This window comes from Perca flavescens, chromosome 14 (assembly GCF_004354835.1).
Source record: "Perca flavescens isolate YP-PL-M2 chromosome 14, PFLA_1.0, whole genome shotgun sequence".
Taxonomy (NCBI): domain Eukaryota; kingdom Metazoa; phylum Chordata; class Actinopteri; order Perciformes; family Percidae; genus Perca; species Perca flavescens.
Window position 1 is genome coordinate 22,643,677 of NC_041344.1, and position 23,214 is coordinate 22,666,890.

Below are 23,214 nucleotides of genomic sequence, written 5' to 3' on the forward strand. Positions count from 1 at the left end.
GTGCAACACAGCAGCTTTCTTCATACACTTACAATGTTAATGATCATTAAGTTTTTTGGGACTGGTAATTTTACCAAGTGGCTGGTCATGCAGAGGGCATGTGGTAATGTTTCTCTGTAGTAACTAAGGCTTTAATGTTACTGTGTTGCTAAATTACAGTGTGAACTGTTTTTTTTTGTGAAGTGTTTTCAATCTGTGGGCAATGTCCAATTGAGCATGCATTTGTTGTGTAAAACTGCACTTATTAAGGCACCAAAAAAGTGTGGAGCTTTTCCATTTTCCAAACTATTCTTTTACATAGTACATAGTGTGTCTATTACACACACAAGGTTGAAAGCATGATTAATTGGTTTTACTTTAAATGCACCTTTTAAAGTGATGGTTCGGAGTAATTTCACCCTAGGGTCCTTTGTACGATGACCTCGAGCCAAACACCCCCCCAGAAGCTTTTTTCAGCTGGGTCGAACATTGGGAGAGTTAGCGTAGCAGAGTTATCAGCTGAATAGCTTAGCGCAGGGGCTAATGGACCCAGGTTTGTATCTCGTAAATGACCCCACTAATAATGCCAAAAATGATACCAAACTTCTATACTAGTACAAGTAGGTTATGCACTCATAAAACGATGGATTGTAAAGTTTGTAAGTACACCAGAAGTTTATGTAAATAACAACACTTGCCTGTTGGCTTCTCGTCTCTGCTGCTGTTGCTACTGAGTGCTTAGGGCAGTCTACAAATTACAACACCGAAAAGAGATACAACAAAAATATTTATTAATTTAATGATTAAAAAAGGTAGTGTCTCCAAACTTACCTCAATTATAACTTGTCTCCTAGTTATATTACAGCACTTAAAAAAAAAGTTAAATTTACCCCAGCAGAAAAAAGCTTCTGGGCGGGTGTTTGGCTCGAGGTCATGGTGCAAAGGACCCTAGGGTGAAATTACTCCGAACCATCACTTTAACAACAATAGCACTTAAACACCAGTTAAACGTAGCTGTGATTGTGGCCGGGTTGGCTCAGTGGGTAGAGCAGGCCCACATAAACATAGAGGTTTATGCCTCGACGCAAAGGTCCAGGGTTTGATTCTGACCTGTGACGATTTCCTGCATGTCTTCCCCTTTCTAACCTAGCTGTACTATCCATTAAAGGCAGAAAAGCCCCAAAAGATAATCTTTTAAAAAAAAAAAACATAGCTGTGATTGGCCAATTACCGTGACATTTTGCTCAGAATAGCCAATCTTGTACCAAACCTCCTTGTTTACTTTGCTGGCTGAGTTTCTTTCAGCTTTGTATGTCATCTGGGAGGACTTGGAATTTTTAATCCGTAGAACATCCAAACTCATTTGCACTTGTGTGTTTTTTTTAACAAATTTAAGTGCAAGCCACCAGCACACTTTAATGTCAGATCTGTATGGTCAACATCTGAATGATTGTCGCTTTAAGCTATGTAAATGAACAGATCTGTGTGAATATACTGTATCATAATTTAAAGGTAAGATAAAACTAGATATTAGCTCCAATCAGTGAACAACATGATGCAAACATCTGCCAACATAAACAAAAATCAATCCTATTTAAATAAAAGTATATTTAGTATCACATGTACAATGTAGTACATTGTTTTTTGTCTAAAATGGTGGGTATAAACTGCAAAACTGAACCCCCCAGACAAATCTTGCACCTGGTCAATAGCTGTGTGTGTGAAAGGACAGCTATCCTCTGTGACCGTGTGTGTGTGACGCAGCTTTACTGTGGACACGGCCAACTTTAACCCCTGAACCCTCAGCTGAGGTGCGACATATGTCAAACAGACACAAGGAGAAAGGTCACACACACACACAAATGCAGGTGCTCGGTAAATCCATGTCCCCTTCAAGGTCTCAGTGTATTTCTTGCTGACATGACGGATACTTGCAGGTATGGAGCATGCTCAGTTGATGGACTTGTATTTGCCAATTCAATATCTCCCCCCCCACCTACCACGATCTTAGACTGTTCCTGAACCCCACAGGTGTGTGTGACACTTATAAGTACAAGGAATAAATACACACACACACACACACACAAATTTGTAACATTTATCCTTTGAGTATAAGAGCCATATAAACAATAAAACCTGAATCCCCATGATAAAAAGCCTATGGTAGAGAAAAACATGAGGCAGGATTTCCTATCCTTCCATCCTTCATTGTGAGGACATATCGTCCCCATAAAGATGTGAACAACACACTAATGCAAACACACAGTCCACAGTTGTAGGCCTGTACCTGCAGCGTCAGCTTTTCCTTGCCTCGACTCCTGTCTTCCCCTTGATAGCGAGCCTTAAAAACAAGGAGAGGAAATGGAGTGGGAGAGGAGATAATGAAATAAATACCCTGCCTGGCAACGCTTCAAAGAGAGAGGGAGAGCTTGATCTGCTCTACTGCAAGCTAGAGAGGGAAGAGATGTTACATAAAGAGTATAGATTGGGAGACAACGGCAACCGCCACCTCCACTATCGCACACAAACACAAATAGATTCACACAGAAAAGCACGACCGCAACTAGTATGCCCGCTTCCTAGCTGGGTAGATAAAGAATCTCTGTCTGTGTTGTGGCTTGTTTTGAGTCACTGACCAGCCTTAGTTAGTTAAATTATATAGGTTTCTTATTAGTCCTAACAAAAACAAATTATTCCACCACTTAAGCCATGTACTCTGAATGAAAAAGCTGTCAAAACTGAGCAACGCAAGATTCGTGTTTATTATTGGTGTCGGGCAAGCATGGGCTTTTCTCGCATCATGCTCTCATGTCATCTATTATTCATTTATTCATGTAATACACACATTCAGGCGGACAGAGGATATGGCCATTTTAAAATGTTCTGATATCTACAGGACTGTGTGTGTGTGTCTGTGTGACTGTCCTCACAAGGTGGTCATAATTTACATACTGTAGGCATTCCATACTAATACACAATCCCACATAAACACACAATCCAACCATGCTTTATATGTGTTAGCATAAACAGGTGTCTTTTCTTCAGAGACATTTGGAGAAAACATACCTGCCTGATGGATGGTTCTTCCATCAATTTACACACCTTCATACATGCACATACATAGAAGTACACACTGTGAAATATAGGCGGTCAGTATACATAATCTGTCAAACATAGAGACACACACACAAACACACACTTGCCCTTTTCAGTCAATTTTTCCCTTTTAACTGGAACATTTCTGTTGACACAGACAATAAATTTAGCCCTCGCTGGTTTTTATCTCCTCAACCGGCGGCCACAATTACATTAAGTACACTAATGCTTGGTGTGACGTATTGTCTTTTTTAATGAATGTCTCCACATGCAGCGCACTCTCTGCTCAATCAATGACTTTTGAGACTTAAAAGCTTCTTTAATGCCCTCTACCTCTCATTCAGATGACTTGGCTTTTTATGTAAATTTGATTACGGTCATTTTTCAATATTTTAGTCCCAAATTAAATTCAGGATCAGGTTTGCAGCAGGGAAATCGTAGCAGTGATACACAGCTGTCCCTTTTTACATTGGTGGGAATAAGATTGCTGCACATAGTTTGTCTTGAAAGCAAGATTTCCCTGTCGGGGAGAAATTGGAAATCTCATTTTGGTGGCCTTGTTGCATGTACAACCCCTTTGATCACTACATTTCTTATTGTTTATTCTGATGACACACACATTGTAGATCCTATGCATCGTTTACTGCATCAGAAATAAAGAGCATCAGTATGGATTTTATTTTTCTTCTTCTTTTCTCTTATTCTCTGTCTGTTTCATTTAGCTAGTTATATCCTCATCCAACTATCAAGTGAAGTTTATGCACATCTAAAAATGGTCCCAGAAAAATTGCCTCATAGATGCATTGCAATCTGACATGGTAATTAACACGTTTGCTGAATGTCTAAAAAAAGAAAACATTAAAAAAATAACTAAAAGTTAGACAAAATCACATCCATGAGAAAAATAAGAAGTTGGCCAACAACTTATTTTATTTTTTTCTTTACTTTCAGCAACAATTAATGGTCCTATCTTTTTCAATAACATGAAACTATTTTCTGGGCCAATAATTTCATATCATTATTTATCTGACAACAGAATTTCAGATACTATTTCTTACAAACGTTGCTGTTGAAAAAGACTATATTTACTTCAACTGAGTTGTAATTTTGAGGATTGTTAGTAAGTTTTATTTTTCCTTTCACATTAACCTTTTGAACACGTTATGTTTATGTATGTGTCTCTGCCTCTTTCACCCAATTTCTTTCTTTGCCTACCTCACCTTTTGTACCATACATTTGTTTTGTCTTAAAGAAAACAAAGAAAAAGCTGGTGTAAGGTGATCTGTTGGCAAAGATACACTGCGGAGGAAAGCAGACCACCCTCTTCCTCAGTCTGTGATTCTCTATTTCACATTGAAACCTAAATTCCCTCTAGGCCCACTACAATACTACTAATTGGACCCCCCCTACACACACACACACAGAGCATATATTTCACAGTGTGTACTTCTATGTATGTGCATGTATGAATGTGTGTAAATTGATGGAAGAACCATTCATCAGGCAGGTATGTTTTCTCAAAATATCTCTGAATTAAAGACACCTGTTTATGCTAACACATAGAGCATGGTTGGATTGTGTATTAGTATGGAAAGCCTACAGTATGTGGATGTAAATTATGACCACCTTGTGAGGACAGTCTAACGGACAACTATATATACACACACACACACACACAGATTTATGCAGATGTATACACGTGTACACATGCCAGTGTTGTTGTGTTTTGCACACAGAGGGATGGTCGGTTTCGCTCTCAGTTGGAAAATGTGTGTGCATGTGTGTTGCATCAGATTCTGTCCAAACACTCAACAGATGGTGACATTTAGTTCCCCCCCCCCCTCACTGTGACAACAAGGTTAAGGGTGTGAAGATGCCTGAGTGGGTGTGTCAGGGTTTTGCAAGGTCAAGACTGACACATGCTTCTGCATCTGTTAAGCTACATCCTGCTAAAAGTCCCTCTGTCCGTTAATTAGCACATATAAAAAGTGAGGCATCTGAATGCATTATTACTGCAAAGCACAAAAGATAAGCAGCAACAGCCTACTCATTAGTAGCAGAGTCGTGTATATGTAAACCAGACATTAGTGATGGGATGTTGTGACATGGGGAGAATAGGCATGCATTTACTGTAGCTGTCTGTCACTGTCATATTACTGTAGTTACTGTCCACATTTCACTTTGGTTTAACTACTTAAAGCTACTTCGCTCATGTATGTTGTGAAAGTAGGCTGTACAGCTTGCTGTGGTAAAGTATAGTGTATTTTTAGTTGAAATAATGCCTTTATATTATTACTGTCAGTGAAGTGTATTGTTAAACTGCTGACAACCAGAGATTACCCAGTGACAGCAGTCACACATGAATGGATGCAACACGAGTTGGGAATGTGTGTTTAATAAAAAAAAGGGTGGGGGAGGGAGACCTAGTAAACATTCTGCCTCTATGCAAGCCAACATCCCCTCCATTTGCTTATCCTCATCTCCAACAATCGTTTATTCACTCATGTGAAATCAATGGCCGTGATTATCAATATCCCTGTTAATGCACCAACAGTCAATATTGAAATTCAGGTTTGGAACATATTGAATAAATGTTACATGCCAGCAAATTGTTTTTAAAGGATATGCGGCCATCTAATAATTAGCATTACATATTTTCCCATTGGGTGTATTGAAAAAATCCACCACCACTGTGTTAGTGTAGTGCCTGGTAAATGAGGTGTCATTTTCTTAAGAGTAATGTGAGATGACATGTCATTGAGTTTTTACCACAATACCGCATTACAAATAGCATTGTTGTTTCTTCTGTTGTTATTTTAGTACGTAAAATGGCACATTCTGCATAGTATAACACAGAGCTGGTATGGCACCAAGCTGACCGTTGCTACTGGGTTTTATAATCTCCCAGAAAATAGCTTCCTGATAGTGTTGGCAGCAGTGGTGGCCATTTCTGTGCTGTTTAATCAGTGCTCATATTCATAGCGTATACTGTTCTGTCGGTTTCTGTTTTGCTGCTGATTACAGATTCTATGGATCTCATATGGATGGAGATTGGAGTTATGAAGTCGCTAATCATGAGAAGTCACTTTCCATTGACGCCATATAAAACAACCTATTTTCTCTCTCGGACTTCATCATGTTCCACTTTGTGAAGGCTACTTTCTTGAGTGCTCTAGCATTGCATTTTTTCACCTTCTCCACTCTTATAGTGTTGTCCTTAGTCCCTCTTATCTACGTTAACCTACGTTACATTTTACCTTTTAAATCCGTTGCATTCAAGCGGAAAAGAAAAAGAACATTGGGCAACACAAAGTGAGACATCAGCATTTTTTTAAAGAGTATTTTCATGATGAAGTGTGGTCATTTACTCCTCTTAGCCTGGGCTACCTTTTTGTCTGCTTTATCTTCATCTGTTAGCATTTCACCTATAGTTACTGTCTCCAGCAGTGGAGAACACTGTCTCTGTGCTACAGCGCTAATATCAGTGGAACTCATTGTTATCCACAACTCTACATGGGCACAGTGCTTTGGAAATGAAACTATGGATGGCTTATTTGTCTTTGCCCAATTAAAGGCTGATGTTTTGTAATGTCATACAGCTCGTGTTGGTTGACAGTCTTGTTCTGGAGTTCGGTGCTCTACTCTCTCTAAGTCTCTGTTGATTGACCAAATATTTTACTTTCATCTTGAAGAGCTATGATGCCGTCTTTGAAGAAAAACTACAACTTCCATCCACTCTGGTGCGTCCACCCTGCGCACCGTCCACATGCTGCACTGTGGCCTGTCTTGTTTGTTATTACTGTATATATTTTGTCTTAGAACTAACCAAGTATGGGTCACCCCTACTTGTATGCTGTACCGTATTAGCTTAGTGAAGCATATGTATGTTGTGTCTCTGTTTTAACAATTATTAATAATCTGTCTTGTTTTTTTTTTGTTTTTGTTTTTCTCTTTCGTCCTGTTTTATCCTGTTTTATATACCAAATGTTAATAGTGTTTATCTTATGTCCTGTTATTGTAATTTATATCTGCCAAATGGAACTACAGATGGAAATTAGCCTTTGAGCTATAATCTGGCACTTTTACGTGTACTGCTGTACATGTTCATTAAATGTGCATTGTCCTTAAATAAATAAGAAAAAAAAAAGTTCCATGCTTTTTTGTTCTGCCCGGTTTATTGATAACATACTGTAACATACCATAGAACCCATCAAAGACGGCAGTATATTTCACAGACAAAGCCACAAAGATTGAACTGTGTCGCCATTGTATTCTGGACTATTGTGGCTGATTGTTTCTGCATTCAAACTGGACAATGATATCCCAACCCTCCATCACATGTCTTGAAAACTGTTAGTGTCATACAGTTGATTTTTTTTTTCTCCTTTAAAACACTTGTATGTCATCTGTTGACCCACACCTCTACCTGATTTTAATAATACATAATGAATTCCCTACTCATCACAAACTTATGATTTTTACTTTGTTCTTCCATCTGCACACATGTCAAGTGGATGTGAACGTATGAATATGTATGAGTGCATGGGTGTTTTTTTTGTGTGTATGTGTGTAGCATATGCCATACCCGGAAGACAAACTGGCCTTTGCTGTGATTGAGGGGCTTAGTACTGCCGTCTCTTTTCACAGCACGATATCCTCTCAGCTTGTCTGCCATTTGTGAATAACTGATAAGGCAAAGTTAAAAGCACTGACTTGATGGCGCGCTGGAGTGGGCTTGATAAAAGGACAAACAGAATACTGACTTCTAAAATGTCAGCCGGGCTAAATTAGTTGAACAACATTGGTTCTTCGTACTAGTTTACAGCCAAAAGATGTTATCGAGATGAAAGACGGAGCACACATTGATGCGTGTAGATGTGGGCAAATAAATCAAGTTTGACTTAGAGAAAGGCTGAGATTTCCAAGGGGGGTGAAGCCAAAGATGACAAAGGGCAAAGATGAGGATTTTATGCTGGAAGGCAGAGAGAGGAACATTTCATGACTCCATAATCAGTACTAGAAAGAAACTCCTTGACGCCAGGATACAGTCTTGCATTTTGAGTTAGCATTCGTGTGTGTGTGTGTGTATGTGTGTTCGTACGTACAAGGACCACATGCTGATCTCCGCTGAGGCCCGCAAATGAGAGCGATACTCCACATCAATAAATAAGACAATGCCATTCTCTACCACAGCGCACTTAGATGTCGACACTAAGAGACGGATAGGGGGAAAGAGAAGGAGATAAGCCGGGCTGTCATGATTCTCCATGCATCGCTCCCAAAATTAATTTCCCAAAACAGAAGCACCCTACCCAGGGATACTGTTAAGTTTGTTGCCCACAACCAATTCCACTCTATTATTCCACCAGAACAAGAAAGTTAACTGGAAAATACTGTTGTTTCAGTGCATGAAAAGCTACTCATGGAAAGAGTCTAACCCCATACAGTCCATTCTTAAATAATGACCACTCTTGGTAAAGCAGTGCCATAAGCATTTTCTTTAATATCACTGTATGATTACTAATATTCTCTAATCTAGTACTGTATGCTCTCTTTGCCGCTGGCATTTCATACAGCCAAAATGACAAGTGGGTATGCAAGATAGCCAGTGCACTTTAAATCTGTTTGTTCTGTACAGCTGCCAAATAATGAAATTGCATATAACAAAAACACACTGGGCTAAGTTGGCTGGGGCATATTGGTTCAGGTACCATTGAGACCATGAAATGGGATCAGGAAGGCAGGTTTAAGCTAATGATGCATGAGTTTGAAAGCTTATCACATGGCAAAACACTTATAAGCAGTTTACAATACTAAGAGACATAATTCTACTATTCTAAGGTAATTCTAAAGTTACCACTGCTGCAATCATTTTATCGATGTTGTATTCTGTTACTACAAAAGTTGAGCCAGGTTTTCAGTGTCTGGCTCAAGAACGCATTGGCATGTGGACAGGAGGAGCTGGGGATCAAACTAACAACTCTCTTAATAGAGAACCCACATTACCTGCTGAGTCAGAACCGCCCCATTAGAAAGTTTCTAGTGAAAAGCTAACAGAAAATGATGTTGTGGTTACTTTTAGTGCCTTAAACCTCCAGGCCACCAGCTAGCTTTTCTTTTTTTAAGATTTTTTTTGGGGCTTTTTCCCTTTATTATGAAGTGACAGTGGATAGAATTGAAAGGGGGAGAGAGATGGGGGATGATACTCAGCAAAGGGCAGCAAGTTTGGATTCGAACCCTGCGCCGCTGCAGGACTCGGCCAACACTGGGCGAATGCTCTTACTGGGTGAGCTAGAGGCCGCCCCAGGTTTAGCTGTTTTGACTTTTTTGCCGTCGCACTCTGAATCAGGATCCTGACTGTGCCAGCGTAGTGGTCTCACTGGAATGAATGTGTGTGCTGCGGATGCTGGTCTGGACAACTTTTTACAATTTTACTGTGTGAGTAAGCAGAAATGCCTGCTGTATATTGGAGAATGTGATAAGCAGCCTTTCATGTACTCACTACACAAGCTGAAAGGGATGAGGCTTGAAGCTTCCCCAATGACAACCTCAGGACCACTATATTCATTAGTTATACATGTTGCCTCTGTGGGAAAAGTCTGAGCTGACAAGTCTAATTTCTAATGATTCTTAAGTAATGGTGACATTTTGTGTTAATACTGACTTTGTTCCATTGCTAAGTGTGTATTATTTTTTTTTTTCACAAACTACTTTATTCACATTATGATTGGGATAAGATTTTATTGATCTCCCACAGGGCAAATCTGATTGTTGCAGCAGCACAGGGACAGGAGTAAGTTCAGATAAATAGAGAAGGTTCAAAATAAATTAGGTGAATAAATAAAAATAGAAGTAAAAATAGAAACTTTGCAAGAGCAATTGAAAATTACAAGGCAAAAATGACAGTGATCTGATTAGTAGCAGCAGTTAACAGTGTGAGTTCAGCAGTGCATTTATTCTCTTCCACGGATGACGTCCTTAAACATAGTCGGTGGGTATTTCTAATTCAGTCCTTCCCGAGTGCGTCTGTTTGTGGTTTCATAGCACTTTACAGTGGCATTTCAATGCAGTTAGAAATGAAGCTTTTCCAGCATGTGTACCAAGACTGTGGGGCTTCCAGAGACATGCAGATGGATAATAATATAATTGGTGATAGTTCCCATTTGCTTTTACCATCAGGGAGAATGTAGAGGGTCCCAATGTGTGAGGAGAAACAAACATAAACATTATTTTATCCCAGAGTCTGTTCGAATGCTGAATAATTGCAAGCGAACTTCCTGTTTGGACTTGCAACAAAGTTTTACAAAGTTTCTTCTGTACATGTACATCTATAGCAGACATTAAAAGTGATGCTATAAAAGGAATCATGGATATTTTGTGAAATTATCCCTTATTTGGGGCAATGCAGTGGCGGAATATAACTACATTTAATCAAGTACTGTATTTAACTACAAATTTGAGGTACTTGTACTTTACTTGACTCTTTTCTTTTCATGCCACTATTTCCTTCTAATCCACTACATTGCAAAGGGAAATAATGCTTGTTTTTCTCCACTACATTAAATCTGACAGCTTTAGTTACTAAATTAAGATTTTTGCACACAAAACACAAAATACGATGTTTTATTACAAATCAAACTGCCCAACAATATTTAGGCCTAAACGATACTTACGTACTTTTACTTAAAGGTCCCATGACATGCTACTTTTTGGATGCTTTTATATAGGCCTCAGTGGTCCCCTAATACTTTATCTGAAGTCTCTTTCCTGAAATTCAGTCTTGGTGCAGAAATACAGAGCCAACTCTCTAGAGCCAGTCCCACAATGAGCTTTCCTTAGGATGTGCCATTTCTGTGTCTGTAGCTATTGAGGAGGGGGGGCATGTGGAGGGTGGGGGTGTGGCCTTGACCAACTGCCATTTTGCTTGTTTGCAAGCCATGATGTCTCCTTATGACCTCATAAGGAGCAAGATTCCAGATCGGCCCATCTGAGCTTTCATTTTCTCAAAGGCAGAGCAGAATACCCAGGGCTCGGTTTACACCTATCGCCATTTCTAGCCACTGGGGGACCATAGGCAAGCTGGGGGAACGCATATTAATGTTAAAAAAAAGTGAAATTTTCATGCCATGGGACCTTTTTATAAGTAAAATTTTTAATGCAAGACTTTTACTTGTAACAGAGTATTTTTATAGTGTGGTATTAGAACTTTTACTTAAGCAAAGGATCTGAATACTTCTCCCACCACTGGGACAGTGATACTTTCCGTGCTGTGCTATTAGTTAGTTCACAGCACTGTTCTCTTTTTAGATGAGTTTTAGAGTGAGGACAACAATGAGGTGAGCCACATTGTCACTTCATTGCATAAAAGAATGAAGACGGAGCTGAGAGGAAAGAGAGGCAGGGAGTGAGGGATATACATATTTTGCTATCCTTGGTGATAACATTAATGTCAAGGTGGAAGGGGGAAGGAAGACATCAAAGCTAATTAATATTTATGGTTGCCCACAGTAAAGTGCTGTTTTAGAGTGAAGTGGGACAGAATGGCCTCATGAAGACAGCACTTTAGGGCCTACTCTTGCACAGACTGTGGGTCTATGAATATTCATTGTTCATTGTCCCAAAAACAATTTGCTTAACGCTTCTGACTTCTTCTCATCCGTTAAATGTGCGCAAGGTTTTACCTATGCATGGTTTGGTCTATAATGCTATTTATCTTCACTTGTGATGGGTCTGTGACTAGATAAACTTCTATTCTTTGTATAGTCTAAATTAAAAAATACAAAATTGTTCTTAAAGCATAGTCATGCTATTTATAATTCGTCCTATTCTTTACTATAGATTCATATTGCATTACAATCATAGTGAATTCCTGGATTCAACAGTTCAGTGACACATTGTTAGCGGGACAAGTGTCACTGGCTGTATAGATGTTATATCACAGCATATTTGTTTGAAAGTCTGACTGGTTAAAGTGGCATAGTCTATAACTCCATCATATGCCAGACAGCATGATGTCCTTGAGCATATTTCAAAATATGCTACATTACCCTTCCCTACTGTGCCACTCATTTGTCAAAATGTCACAGCAGCCAGAGCCAACACTGTTTAAAAACCTTTCATGTCATATTTGCCGTGTGAAAAATCAGCAGGTGAGAATCCTGTGTAGGAACACCCAGTGACAGAAAAAGAAAAGCAGGAGAAACATCAGAAACTAGAAAAATACATGTCCAGGTCAGAACATAAGGTGTTGCTATGGTTACTACGCACTACTACCACCAACCTCTCCTCTCCTAAAGTAAACACGGCCTGATAAGTGTAAGGGACTAGTGTGGTCTAATATACAGTAGTATAGAGTATGTGTTTTTTTTTTTTTGTGCAGTCCCTGGAGTATTCCAACCAAATTAATGTAAGTAAATAATCCTTGAGCATGGCAGTAACATTTTCTGCATTGTTGGCATAAGCATAATGCCTAAAAGCTGGTGATTGTGATTGTTTATTTTTCATGGTGAATGATGCCAATTTTGCGCCTATTTTTACATTTCCAGTATAATTGCAATAATGCTTTGCTCACTCCAACATCAATCATCTCCTCCATGATCTCTCCTGCGTTGTATCGCCCTCTCTGTCTGCCTTTCATGTGTTTCTACTGCTCTTATTAAGTGCACTGCAACCTCTTATAAGCCCAAGTGCCTCTTACTGTCCAACTTATGCGGGGTCACCTCTTGACTTGGTGAGCCAAGCACAGTTCCTAGCCTCTTACCTAGACCCTGTGAACTACGCGTCCAATGCTGGAGAGCATCAACAGACTTCTGTGTAGTACAGGCTACTGCTGTTTCATTAACCTAGGTCTTAGGGAAGTGGAGTTCTTGCTCTAAAAGCACAAACATGCTTCATATAGAGGCTGTGTCACATGTTTAGTAACCTTGGTGCTATAGCTACCAGGCGGACCAATTTGATTAGGCAAGACCAGGAGAAATTGGTGTGCTCTTGCTGGGTGCAGGTGAGTTTAGCACTATTGTGAAGAAAAGTGGAATGTCTATTTTATTTGCTTCCACATTTTCGTTAATATAACCGAAACCTCTTGTCTACTTCAAAGCTGTACAGTGTAGGCACAATAGCTTAGCAACTTTTTAGCATGTCTAGATATAGCTAGCTAGCTAGCTGGGACACTAAGTTAGCACTACATGTAATGGATACCAGTCACTACTTACAGTATGTTAGTTTGAATGTAGTAACTTTACGTTGTATTGCAACTCCTATATTGCCACATTGACGTCCATGCCATACCAGTAAAATGGGAAGAATAAAAAAAGCGCTAGCAGCCACACATTCCTAGCCTGGGTAAACCCTGACGAACTTCCGGCAAATTTGAGATTTGCTCTGCAGCTGAGAAGGGTCTGGTGTTAACCAGGTTAACACATTCCACCATTGTTGCCCGCATTGTTAGCTAGCTAGTGGGAGCACAATGCAAATTGAAACGCTATAGCTATATTTCACTGTCTAACATCTTTTTTGTAAACATTTTATGAAGGGCATTTCCCACACGCTTGCGTGAAATTTAATTCAGTTTGATACCTTGATGGTATACGTGCAGTTTAGTGTCACAAATTCCCCATACAATGTCCTTAATTAATTATGAACCTGGTAAACCACTTGTGCTGTTTAACAGGTGTTTTAATCAATGTTGCTGCAAATGTGCATCATTTACAAGCGAAACAATGGCAGGGCGACCCCGTTGTTCGGAAACGATTGTGGAAAATTGCGAGGTCCTCAATGACGATCTAATTAAGGGGGATGAGTGGAATTTAACGACGCTAATTCCCGAACTCGCCACACCGACAGCGACTTTGGAGTGGCTGGCGAGACGTCGCCTAATCGCGAATGCGATGGAGTGCACCGCTGGCCGTCACCAAGCGCGACTGATGCGTCTGGGAAGGGGGATATGGCTTCAGGTGGCAGAGTTCTTGTGGCGAAACAGAATGAAGTATTTTTTTTCATCATTTGTAACACTCACTTTTTTGGAAAATAATAAACTAACCTGTCTCAAATAAGACCCTCATAAATTGTGACACTCACTTTTTGGAAAATAATTAGAGACACTAAACTGCACGTATATATTGATATAGCCAGCTTGTACACAACAAGTAGCTGTCATGGCTAAATGTATTATGTTTTTCAAAGAACACAAACTGGTCCTGCATTGTTTTTTTGGTTCGATAACTTTACATTACAGCTTCAAAACCACAGAAGAAACAGAGATAGCTACAACCAGGCTGTGATAACTATAATATACATGATATAGGCACACTGTGAGTGACACTGTCAGTATTGAGCCATTTTTATCTATAGAGAAGCACACTTTGGCACGCAATGTAATGTAATGTGTGTAATGTACAATCAATGGAAGGAGATGAACCTCTGTCATATTCCTCCTGTGCGTCTTTGGCTTTCTTTCCTATCATATCAGATCACATCAGATCATAGCCCTCCATACAATTACTCAACTATTGTGTTTTTGCAATATTTTCTTTGACAAACAAAGTTATTTGTAACTGGAAGCTTCTTGTTTTGTGTTTTAGTTGCATCTCTTTGTCAAAAGGATGTGTTGCAAGGAAGCATTTGTTGAATTTCAGTTGTCTGGGTATCATGCCATAAGGTTACAGGTAGAGTGGTGCGAACATTTCCCTTCTCCCACACATCCTACTCAAACCGCATTTATGCAAAACCACTTGAAACTCTCAGGTGAGGGAGCAGACACAAACGGCAAACAAAAATGTAGTGGGTATTGAAGTAGTTTCAAGCAACAAAAAAAACACTGTTTTTTTTGTTGTTGTCAGGAGTGTGTGTGTATTGTGTGAGTCAAAATCAGGCTGTCGGGGAACCCTTACTGTGTCGGTGATGGTAATAGTTTGCCAGAGCCTTGGGGGAGCTGCTCAGCAGGCGTGCGTGCGTGCGTGTGTGTGTGTGTGTGTGTGTGTGTGTGTGTGTGTGTGTGTGTGTGTGCGTGTGTGTGTGCGTGCATGCGCATATCAGCAGGAAAGGGTAGAGCAGGCCCCACAGTGCATGTCTCAAAAGCCAAGTCATCAACCCTTTTAATCAGCCCAGCAGGGATGGGTTTCTGTTTTTGGCAGTGCATGTGTAAGTGTGCGTTTTGAAGAAAAACTGCTGCCATAAACTTGGTTATGTTATACTCTGAGGCAAAGGCAGAAACCTGTCTATATTTCCAACCAGACATGCTTCTTTGGTCAACAGAAATATTGTTAAGTTCTTCTTTTGTCCGTGGTTTTCGCAGGTTGTGTTTAAAGATATTTCCTGATGTTTTCTAATGTACATCCCCAATCTCTCCCCATCCCCCTCTCTTCTCTCTTCCCCTGCAGGACGAATGTCATAGGATGAACACTGCTGGTGGGGTGTGTCTGTCTGTGCTGTCCTCTCTCCTGGCTGTGGCTGGGGCCCTGGCTGCCTTGTCTGCCCTCGCTCTAGCTCCTCTCTCTGCCCTGGCTGAGGCTGCCCGTGGGGCTGCCGACGGCGTCCCCATCACCGGGGCAGAGGGGTCCCCCTCGCCCGTCTCCTCGCCATGCTCCAGCCTTGTAGCTGGGGTGCTCTACGGCTCTTTCTCCCTAAGGGAGCTATTTCCCTCCCGGGCGCCGGGCTGTTCCTGGTCCCTGGAAAACCCCGATCCCACCAAGTACTCCCTCTACCTCCGCTTCACCCGCCACCCTATCATCTGCCGGACACACTCCCCCATGCTCCTCTCCCTTGACCACCACCTGGCCAATCAAAGCTGTCCCCTTCACTTACAGACCGCTGCTGCCAGGGATCAGGAAGTCATTGATCTTTGTGGCAGCCAATCCAACACAGAGGGACCGTACTCCTTCCTACAGTTTGATAAGAACTTCGTCCAACTATGTTTAGCGAGACACCCAGCTGCGGATGAGCCTCAGGTTTCTAAGGAATTGCTGGAGCTGAGACTGGTAGAGGTGTTACTCATTAACAACGAGAACTCCAGTCAGTTTACCTGCGGCGTGCTGTGCCGATGGTTTGAGGAGTGTTTACGCACAGGGCACAATGGAGACCAGGAGGATTCTGACGGAGATGGTTGTGGGATGACCCAGACGGGATGTATCTGTCCAAACCACAACATCATGGCACCACCGGTTCCGTTGCTCCCAGAGACGCCCCACAGTTTCAGCAATGGTTCGCTCGTTCCCGATGACTGCTGCGTCACTGAGCTGCATTCCAATGAAGCAATCGCCATAGCACCCAGAGATGTTCGACAAGGTAGGATTATGTTAAACATTAGCACACTTCTCTGCACTCAGCATATTATTCATGCCCTGTAACGCAACATCCTATAACACAAATTTACAAGGCACACACTATGTTACATTGTCAAAACCATGTATTCAGTTAAGGTATATAACAATTGTTGATATTGCAGAAGCAAATAAGACGAAACAAGTTTGCCTTTTTATCCTGGCTTTTGATACCTCCTTAGGGTGCCACATGCCACTGCTTAACAGAGAATTTATTATTTGAATTTTTGTTTGTTGGCCTTTAATTAAAAATCGAAGCAGTTCAAAGGGGGCCCTTTAAACCTTCCATCAAAAAGATTTATAAATGGCTGTCAGAAATCCAGCCTTCTGATGTATATTTTAGAGATTTCCCCCATGTGGTCAGGAGGTGTGGCTCCTAGGACTTAAGTTTCCATGCTGCACTGTGTGTGTGTGTGTGTGTGTGTGTGTGTGTGTGTGTGTGTGTGTGTGTGTGTGTGTGTGTGTGTGTGTGTGTGTGTGAAACCATCTGTTGACAATGTTAGGACAAGATCAGATTTGACACCCATGCACACACACACGTGCACATGGTCATTCATACATCAATGAATTGAGCACAAAGCAGACAATCCCTTCCCACACATAGAAATATGTATGCATGTGTGCATCTGCAGAAATCTGTGTGTGTTGGATTGTGTGTTTGCCTGTAAGCGACATGGATAAGCGGTTATCCATACAGAGATGGACGAGTGTTTGTACTAAAGCTTTCTTATCCGTTTTAGTTCATCACTGCCACCAGAGTATTTTCTTTTAAATAATTCAATTAGACTAATGTGGAAGTGAAACGTAGATATACAGAGAGACATTGTAGTTTGTGTTATAGTTCACAGAATTACATACTGTAATCATTTTCCTTGGGGCGGATTATAGGCATGTTTGCAGAGTGAACAGTACTAATTAGAACCCTGTTATTCTTATTCCAAGCCTTTAGCAACAAACTAACACTCATACTGGGAGCTCTAGGGTGTCTTACCTTGCTGACGGGAAGGTTATGGTTCTCTGGATTCAATCAGCAAGGGGGAGTATCATCTAATCTACTCAGAGAGGGAGAATGAGAAGGAAAAAGGGAGTGACAGAGGAAGAGACATGGCGTAGGAGGACTGATGCACTGTTGGTTGAGACAAAAGCCCAACAAATAGCGGCGCTCAATAAATTGATGCCAAATGTCGGGGTGATGCTAAACTTGTGCCAGTAGCCTAAAGCCATCTCACCTCAAAGACACTGATGTTGCATACGTATTGGTTAGCACTCGGTCACTCTATGAGGAATCGCACACCACTCATTAATACGGCTGTACTGCCGAGAGCCCTTGATGAGAGGATAGCATGACGAAATGTGGGCAAGCCTTTGTGTGCAGAAGACTGTTTTCTTCCAAACAATTCCCCTATGTCCTAATTACCCTAAAATAGCAGAATTACTATAAGCCAACATCACGTTGTCAGAGTGAGAGCCAGAAGCTTGCCTCTCTCCTGTTGCCTTTCTCTATCCACTAAAAGACAAACACTGACACCCTCGCCGAGTCAGAAACAAAGCTGAAATTCTTGCTCTCTGTCCCTTCACGTCTCCATCTTGAAATCTGTTTCTCATGTTTTGACTTTCTGTGGCTCTTCATTTACAATGCAGATAAGAGAACAGAAAATAAAAAATCTTGCACATGCAACGTTATTGACTTGACATTATCATAATGACACATATACTGAACCCTATTTTAAGTGATTTACCAATATTGAAGGGCATGGACATGGGCATGACCAGCACCGTGTGTGTGTGTGTGTGTGTGTGTGTGTGTGTGTGTGTGTGTGTGTGTGTGTGTGTGTGTGTGTGTGTGTGTGTGTGTGTGTGCGCGCGCGTGCATGCATGTGCATGAATGGTAAATTGTAAAGCTCTTTGGATAAAAGCGCTATATAAACCTTTTTTTTTTCACCCTTTGCAATGAATGTACCTATTGAGTTTTCAATTAGAAAAAATAAAACTTCCTGCAACAAGGAACGAAAGTATTTTTTTGCTTATGTTGATTTAGTAGTTTGTAAGTATTGAACAAACTGCACTTGTTGTATATTCTGGAATGTCTGTGGATGTGCTTTAACAAAGCACATTTAGTTTTCTAAGGCCAAGGAGCTTGAGAGACTGTCATTGATTTGCAGGTGGCACTTCACTTTTTTTTTTTTTTTTTTTTTGCTCGACGCAGAGGCTAACCATTTTTACATTTGATCACACCAAAGCCACAGAGACACGAGCAGGAGGTCAATTGCAATCATTTGTCCATTCTTGTGCCTGCACTGTATGTGGCTGGTTATTGTTAAACTGATACATACTTTATTAATGCTTCACATTGATGTTGTAAAGACAGATACATGAACACACACGTATGTGCTATATACAAACAGGGGTAGATACCTTCACTAATTAAAAAATAAGTAGGAAAGAAACAGAAAACTTGTTTTATAATGCAACTTGCATTGGCCCTTATTACCCAATTTATATGGAAATGAGACATTATTTGTAACCGTGTTTTACACAGATATTCAAATCTGCTCAGTGTCATACGGTAATACATTTATATATTGGATGGACAAAGACCCAGGACCTCTCTGGCTAAAATTTAAAAAAACAAATACATATGGATTGAAAATATAATGTCACAGTCCACTCCATAGGGCAAATCTTCATTAGAATGTTTTAAAAAATGACTTATTTCTCCTCTAACTGGGAGGATGAAGGACAAATGGGCATCTGCACTAAATACCATTCATCATTTACCAATTCCACCAGCACAGAGAAATGCTGTCCCTTTAGGTCACCTAATACCATGCAAAGTATTATCCGGTTCTGTCGTAACTGTCGTACCGATAACAAAGATTCAGTATCCTATAAGAACCTTCTCAGCTTCAGGCAGCAAACCCTGCTGAGGGTTTTGCCGATACAGGAATAATACAATGGGCTTAGTGAAGGTCAGTCAGTATAATAGACTATTGTCCATCACAGCCAAAATCACAATAGGATGATAAAAACTGTGCTGAGAATTGTCCTTATAAGGCTAAAGAAGTCCTTTGTATTGGACAAACTGACCATTTTACTCTATATAAGTTTATCACATAAAATGTAATTCCTACATAGATCAACAGAAAGGCCAACATGCAGCACATCCATGAACTAGAGCATTATGGCCAAATGCTTCATATTTTTATAACTTCCCTGCTCATGATGCAAGTCTTAGAAACCACATATAATCATGCACTTACGCATTCATTAATGTCAGGTCTGCTATTAAAAAAAAAAACCCAACCAGATCCCCTGGTTCTCGTGTCAGTCAACAGCACACCCCACACCCCCCTTCAAGAGTCCTAACACGGACTCCCATCATAACTGACATGCAATGTGTTTGACACAAAAACAAATATACCACTTCTTATAGCAATTCTTCCCTCCCTCTACAAAAACCTTGATTTTCTTTCAGCCAAAATAAGCCAGTAACATCAAATTCAGCTGGTGGTTGGTTTCCAACCAAACTGCTCTGCCTGACTGTTTGTGTTTTGACAGAACAATTACCTTTACTGTTTGAACACATGCAGCTATTATAACAGAAATATAATTTGAAATAAAATTAGAAAATCTGGCAGTGAAGCTTGCTGTGCACGTTGTCTAGGGCACAAAAAAGTCTAAGCTGAGCTCCAAGCACTGCATAACCTTTTTTGTCCACATTGATTGGATGGAAGCTGTGTGCTTTCAAAAACCAAATGACCAAATATGGTTCAAGTTATAAGCAGCAGGGTTAATCCTCAACTGAACAGTGTGTAGTATTGGATAATATTCACATCCAGTAGTAAATACCTTCCTTAAGTTAAAGGTTTATACCTGGAAAATGTCTTTGTAAATGTGTGTAAAGCCAGAGTGTATGTGCTGTACAGTATGATGGAACTATCCCACAAGGTCATACTACAAAAGAGTAACATGAATGAATGCAGGTAACCTCCATATAAATACCTATAAAAGCACATACATAGAAAAAAAATGGAGGAAAAGTTAAAGTCACAATAAAACAAGATTAAAAAGGGCCTGAAGTCATCCGTGGCCTTGCAGTTTTAGCCATTCATGGCTCTAGAGATGACAACGTCAGTCGGTAGTTCGGTCATCCATTCCACCAATTTGGGCAAGACGGAAATTTCTATTTCATGACTATTGGACGGATTGAGACTGTCCCCCCGGACAGTAGGTAAAAAGTTGACATGTCTGGGCAAAAGATGACGTTTGGTCACCCCATGTTAAAACTATTTCCCATCTTCCTGCCGCAGCCTGTCACTCCCCCGTACTAACGTTACTCGGTATGTAACGTTAGCTACTTGATCTGAAGACCACACAATTCCTCGTGTTTCTCACTCCTGCTAACTTATTGTTCTTTAAACGTAACATGACAAAGGCATTTCGTTTCGGGGTTTTAAAGAGACAGGTGCTAAAACCGAGCGTTTAGGACAGAGAGTGAATATATACTGTATATTCAGGACAGACAGTATGAGAAAAATAATGGTTTATTTATTTTTTACATTAAATCATGTAAACATGGTCTAGTAGAAACCCCAAAAACACAAGTATGAACCTGAAAATAAGCATGATATGTCTCCTTTAAAGTAATTGCAGACACTGCTTGGTAAGTGTATTTGCATGAGAATGCACTGTAAAGCAGCCTGGTTTGGAGTGATACTGGACTTGCTGCTACAATGTGAAGCACTGTTGTGTTTATCTTTCTTTGGTTATGCCATGCAAGCAAGGTGCAACCTGAAGAGTCAGGAGTTAAGTGGCTGAAAGCAGTGTCCACTGCCTCCAATATACAGTATGTCCAATCTGGCTCTATGCGGTCACGACACATTCAGGTCACGGTCGTAATGTCCACCAGCAGTGTTTCAGATGCAGCAGTGCAATGGCAGCCAGACTTATTTTTTACTGCAGTGTTTTTCTTTCTCTTTCCCTTCATTTTTACTGACTCACAGTTAGTGGAATAGGGCTATTTATCAACTAAAACAACCGGAATTGTTTTTTTTTTTTATAATAGCCCAATACCAAGTTTTCTAAAAAGAATCTTGACTCCAATCTTCATAATAACACACTTTACTTTAGCATCTATGCATTTTTATTATGTGTGAGTCTGAGTATATTGCCATCAAAATCACTAAGATTTCCTGTTCTTTTTTTTTTTTTTTTTTTTTTTTTTTTAAAAGAGCTTTATTAAATTAGACATACAGTAGGCTGTGTCAGGCCAAAAAAACTAAACAAAAAACACAAACAAAAATAATCAATGTAACAATTACAAACTTAACTAATGAAACAAACCAGTGCAAATTGAGCTAGTAAAGTGCATCCAGTCTTTCATAAAGTGCTGTAGTTCACAAGGTCAAAGTGTTCCAAGGAAGGAGCTGTTTTTTGTCTAAAGTTCTTCTCCTGAGTTCAGTGAGCACCTGTTTGCACACGTCATCACTGTTTTCCTATTCCTTGTCCTATCTTGGTTCAGGTATGCAGCCCATTATCCAGGTGTCAAATTGTCCCACAAGTAGGTCTTGTAGCCGGACACCTGCCTCACTTGTCGCACGCACGCACGCACGCACGCACGCACGCACGCACGCACGCACGCACGCACGCACGCACGCACGCACGCACGCACCCAGCAATGGCTGGGAATTCTCATTAGCACAGACATAGGGTGTGGGTTGTGTTTTTTATGTGAAATGAGGAAGCACAGAGAGAGACAAAGAGAGGGAAAGGGGATAGAAAGAGAGAAACCTAGAGAGAGGACTGGGATTTGGCTGGGACTCTTGGGACCAGATCACCCTTGCATTTAGCAGGAGCCAGTGGTCCGTCACTTACAAACACTCTCTCTCTCTCTCTCTCTCTCTCTCTCTCTCTCTCTCTCTCTCTCACACACACACACACACACACAGATGCAGCTCGTCCCTCCCTCGTTGAATACAATATTCTTTGTGGTAATTAGAGCAGAGAGAAGTGTGTTTTCCTGTATGTGTCTTTAGCAGCATGGGCGAGAGAGTGTTTATGTTCACACTGTGCTGGTGTACAGCACAATCTGGTGTTTTAATAACCCTAAACTACAACAACACGAACGACACGTGCACACACAGTGAAAAATGCACACGACAAAGCGTAATTGTGTGTCGTGCAATTCAGTAGCTGTGATTTCTTTTTTTTGTGGATGGTCTGCTCAGGGTGTCTGTAGCAACAGGATTAGTATTCTGTGCTCATGAGCTATGTCTCTCTCCCTCTCTCTCTCTCTCACTCTCTGAGAGCACTGAGCCCCTTTATTCTCTACTCTGCGCACACACACACAAACACACACACATACACACATATGCACACACACACAAACGCGCGCACACACAAACACACACATTCACAGACATACACACTTGCCATTTATATCCATTCCCGTTTTCTCAACAGATCCCTGCAGAATAGTATGGATCGGTATACAGTACACTGCCTGGCCTTGGCAGTATTTCAGAAGCAACGCAACACAGGCCAACTTCCTGATGCTATTAAAAATGTCATAAATCAAAATAAAGGAAACGTTATAGTGTGTACCTTTCAATAAATAGACCTCTTGGTCCTGTTGCACTGGCAATACCTCACTAGGAAAATTATGTTTTTTTTTTTTTTTCGTTTAGATTGTAAATACATTTGCAGTTTAGGCATTCTTACTTGACACCTCCATGTTCTACTGTACCACAAACGGTCTTATTTTACCTCCTACTGCTGCCATCTGCAGAGAAGAGTCCCGCTGTATACCTTCAGATTAACGAAG

General features: G+C 40.6%; 1 protein-coding gene across 3 annotated transcripts in view; it reads left to right on the plus strand.

Annotated features, from left to right (window-relative positions):
- Positions 1–23,214, plus strand: part of adgrb2 (adhesion G protein-coupled receptor B2) — a 268,475-nt gene that overhangs the window by 101,740 nt on the left and 143,521 nt on the right. Inside the window, exons 1-2 of one of the 3 annotated variants that reach the window (XM_028596717.1) lie at positions 12,746–13,075; positions 15,453–16,356. In XM_028596717.1, coding sequence (XP_028452518.1) covers positions 12,986–13,075; positions 15,453–16,356 — 994 coding nt within the window. In that variant the 5' untranslated portion in view covers positions 12,746–12,985. Of the gene's footprint in view, positions 1–12,745; positions 13,076–13,912; positions 14,060–15,452; positions 16,357–23,214 lie in introns of those variants that run through there. The other 2 variants (XM_028596718.1, XM_028596716.1) reach the window with 2 other exon arrangements.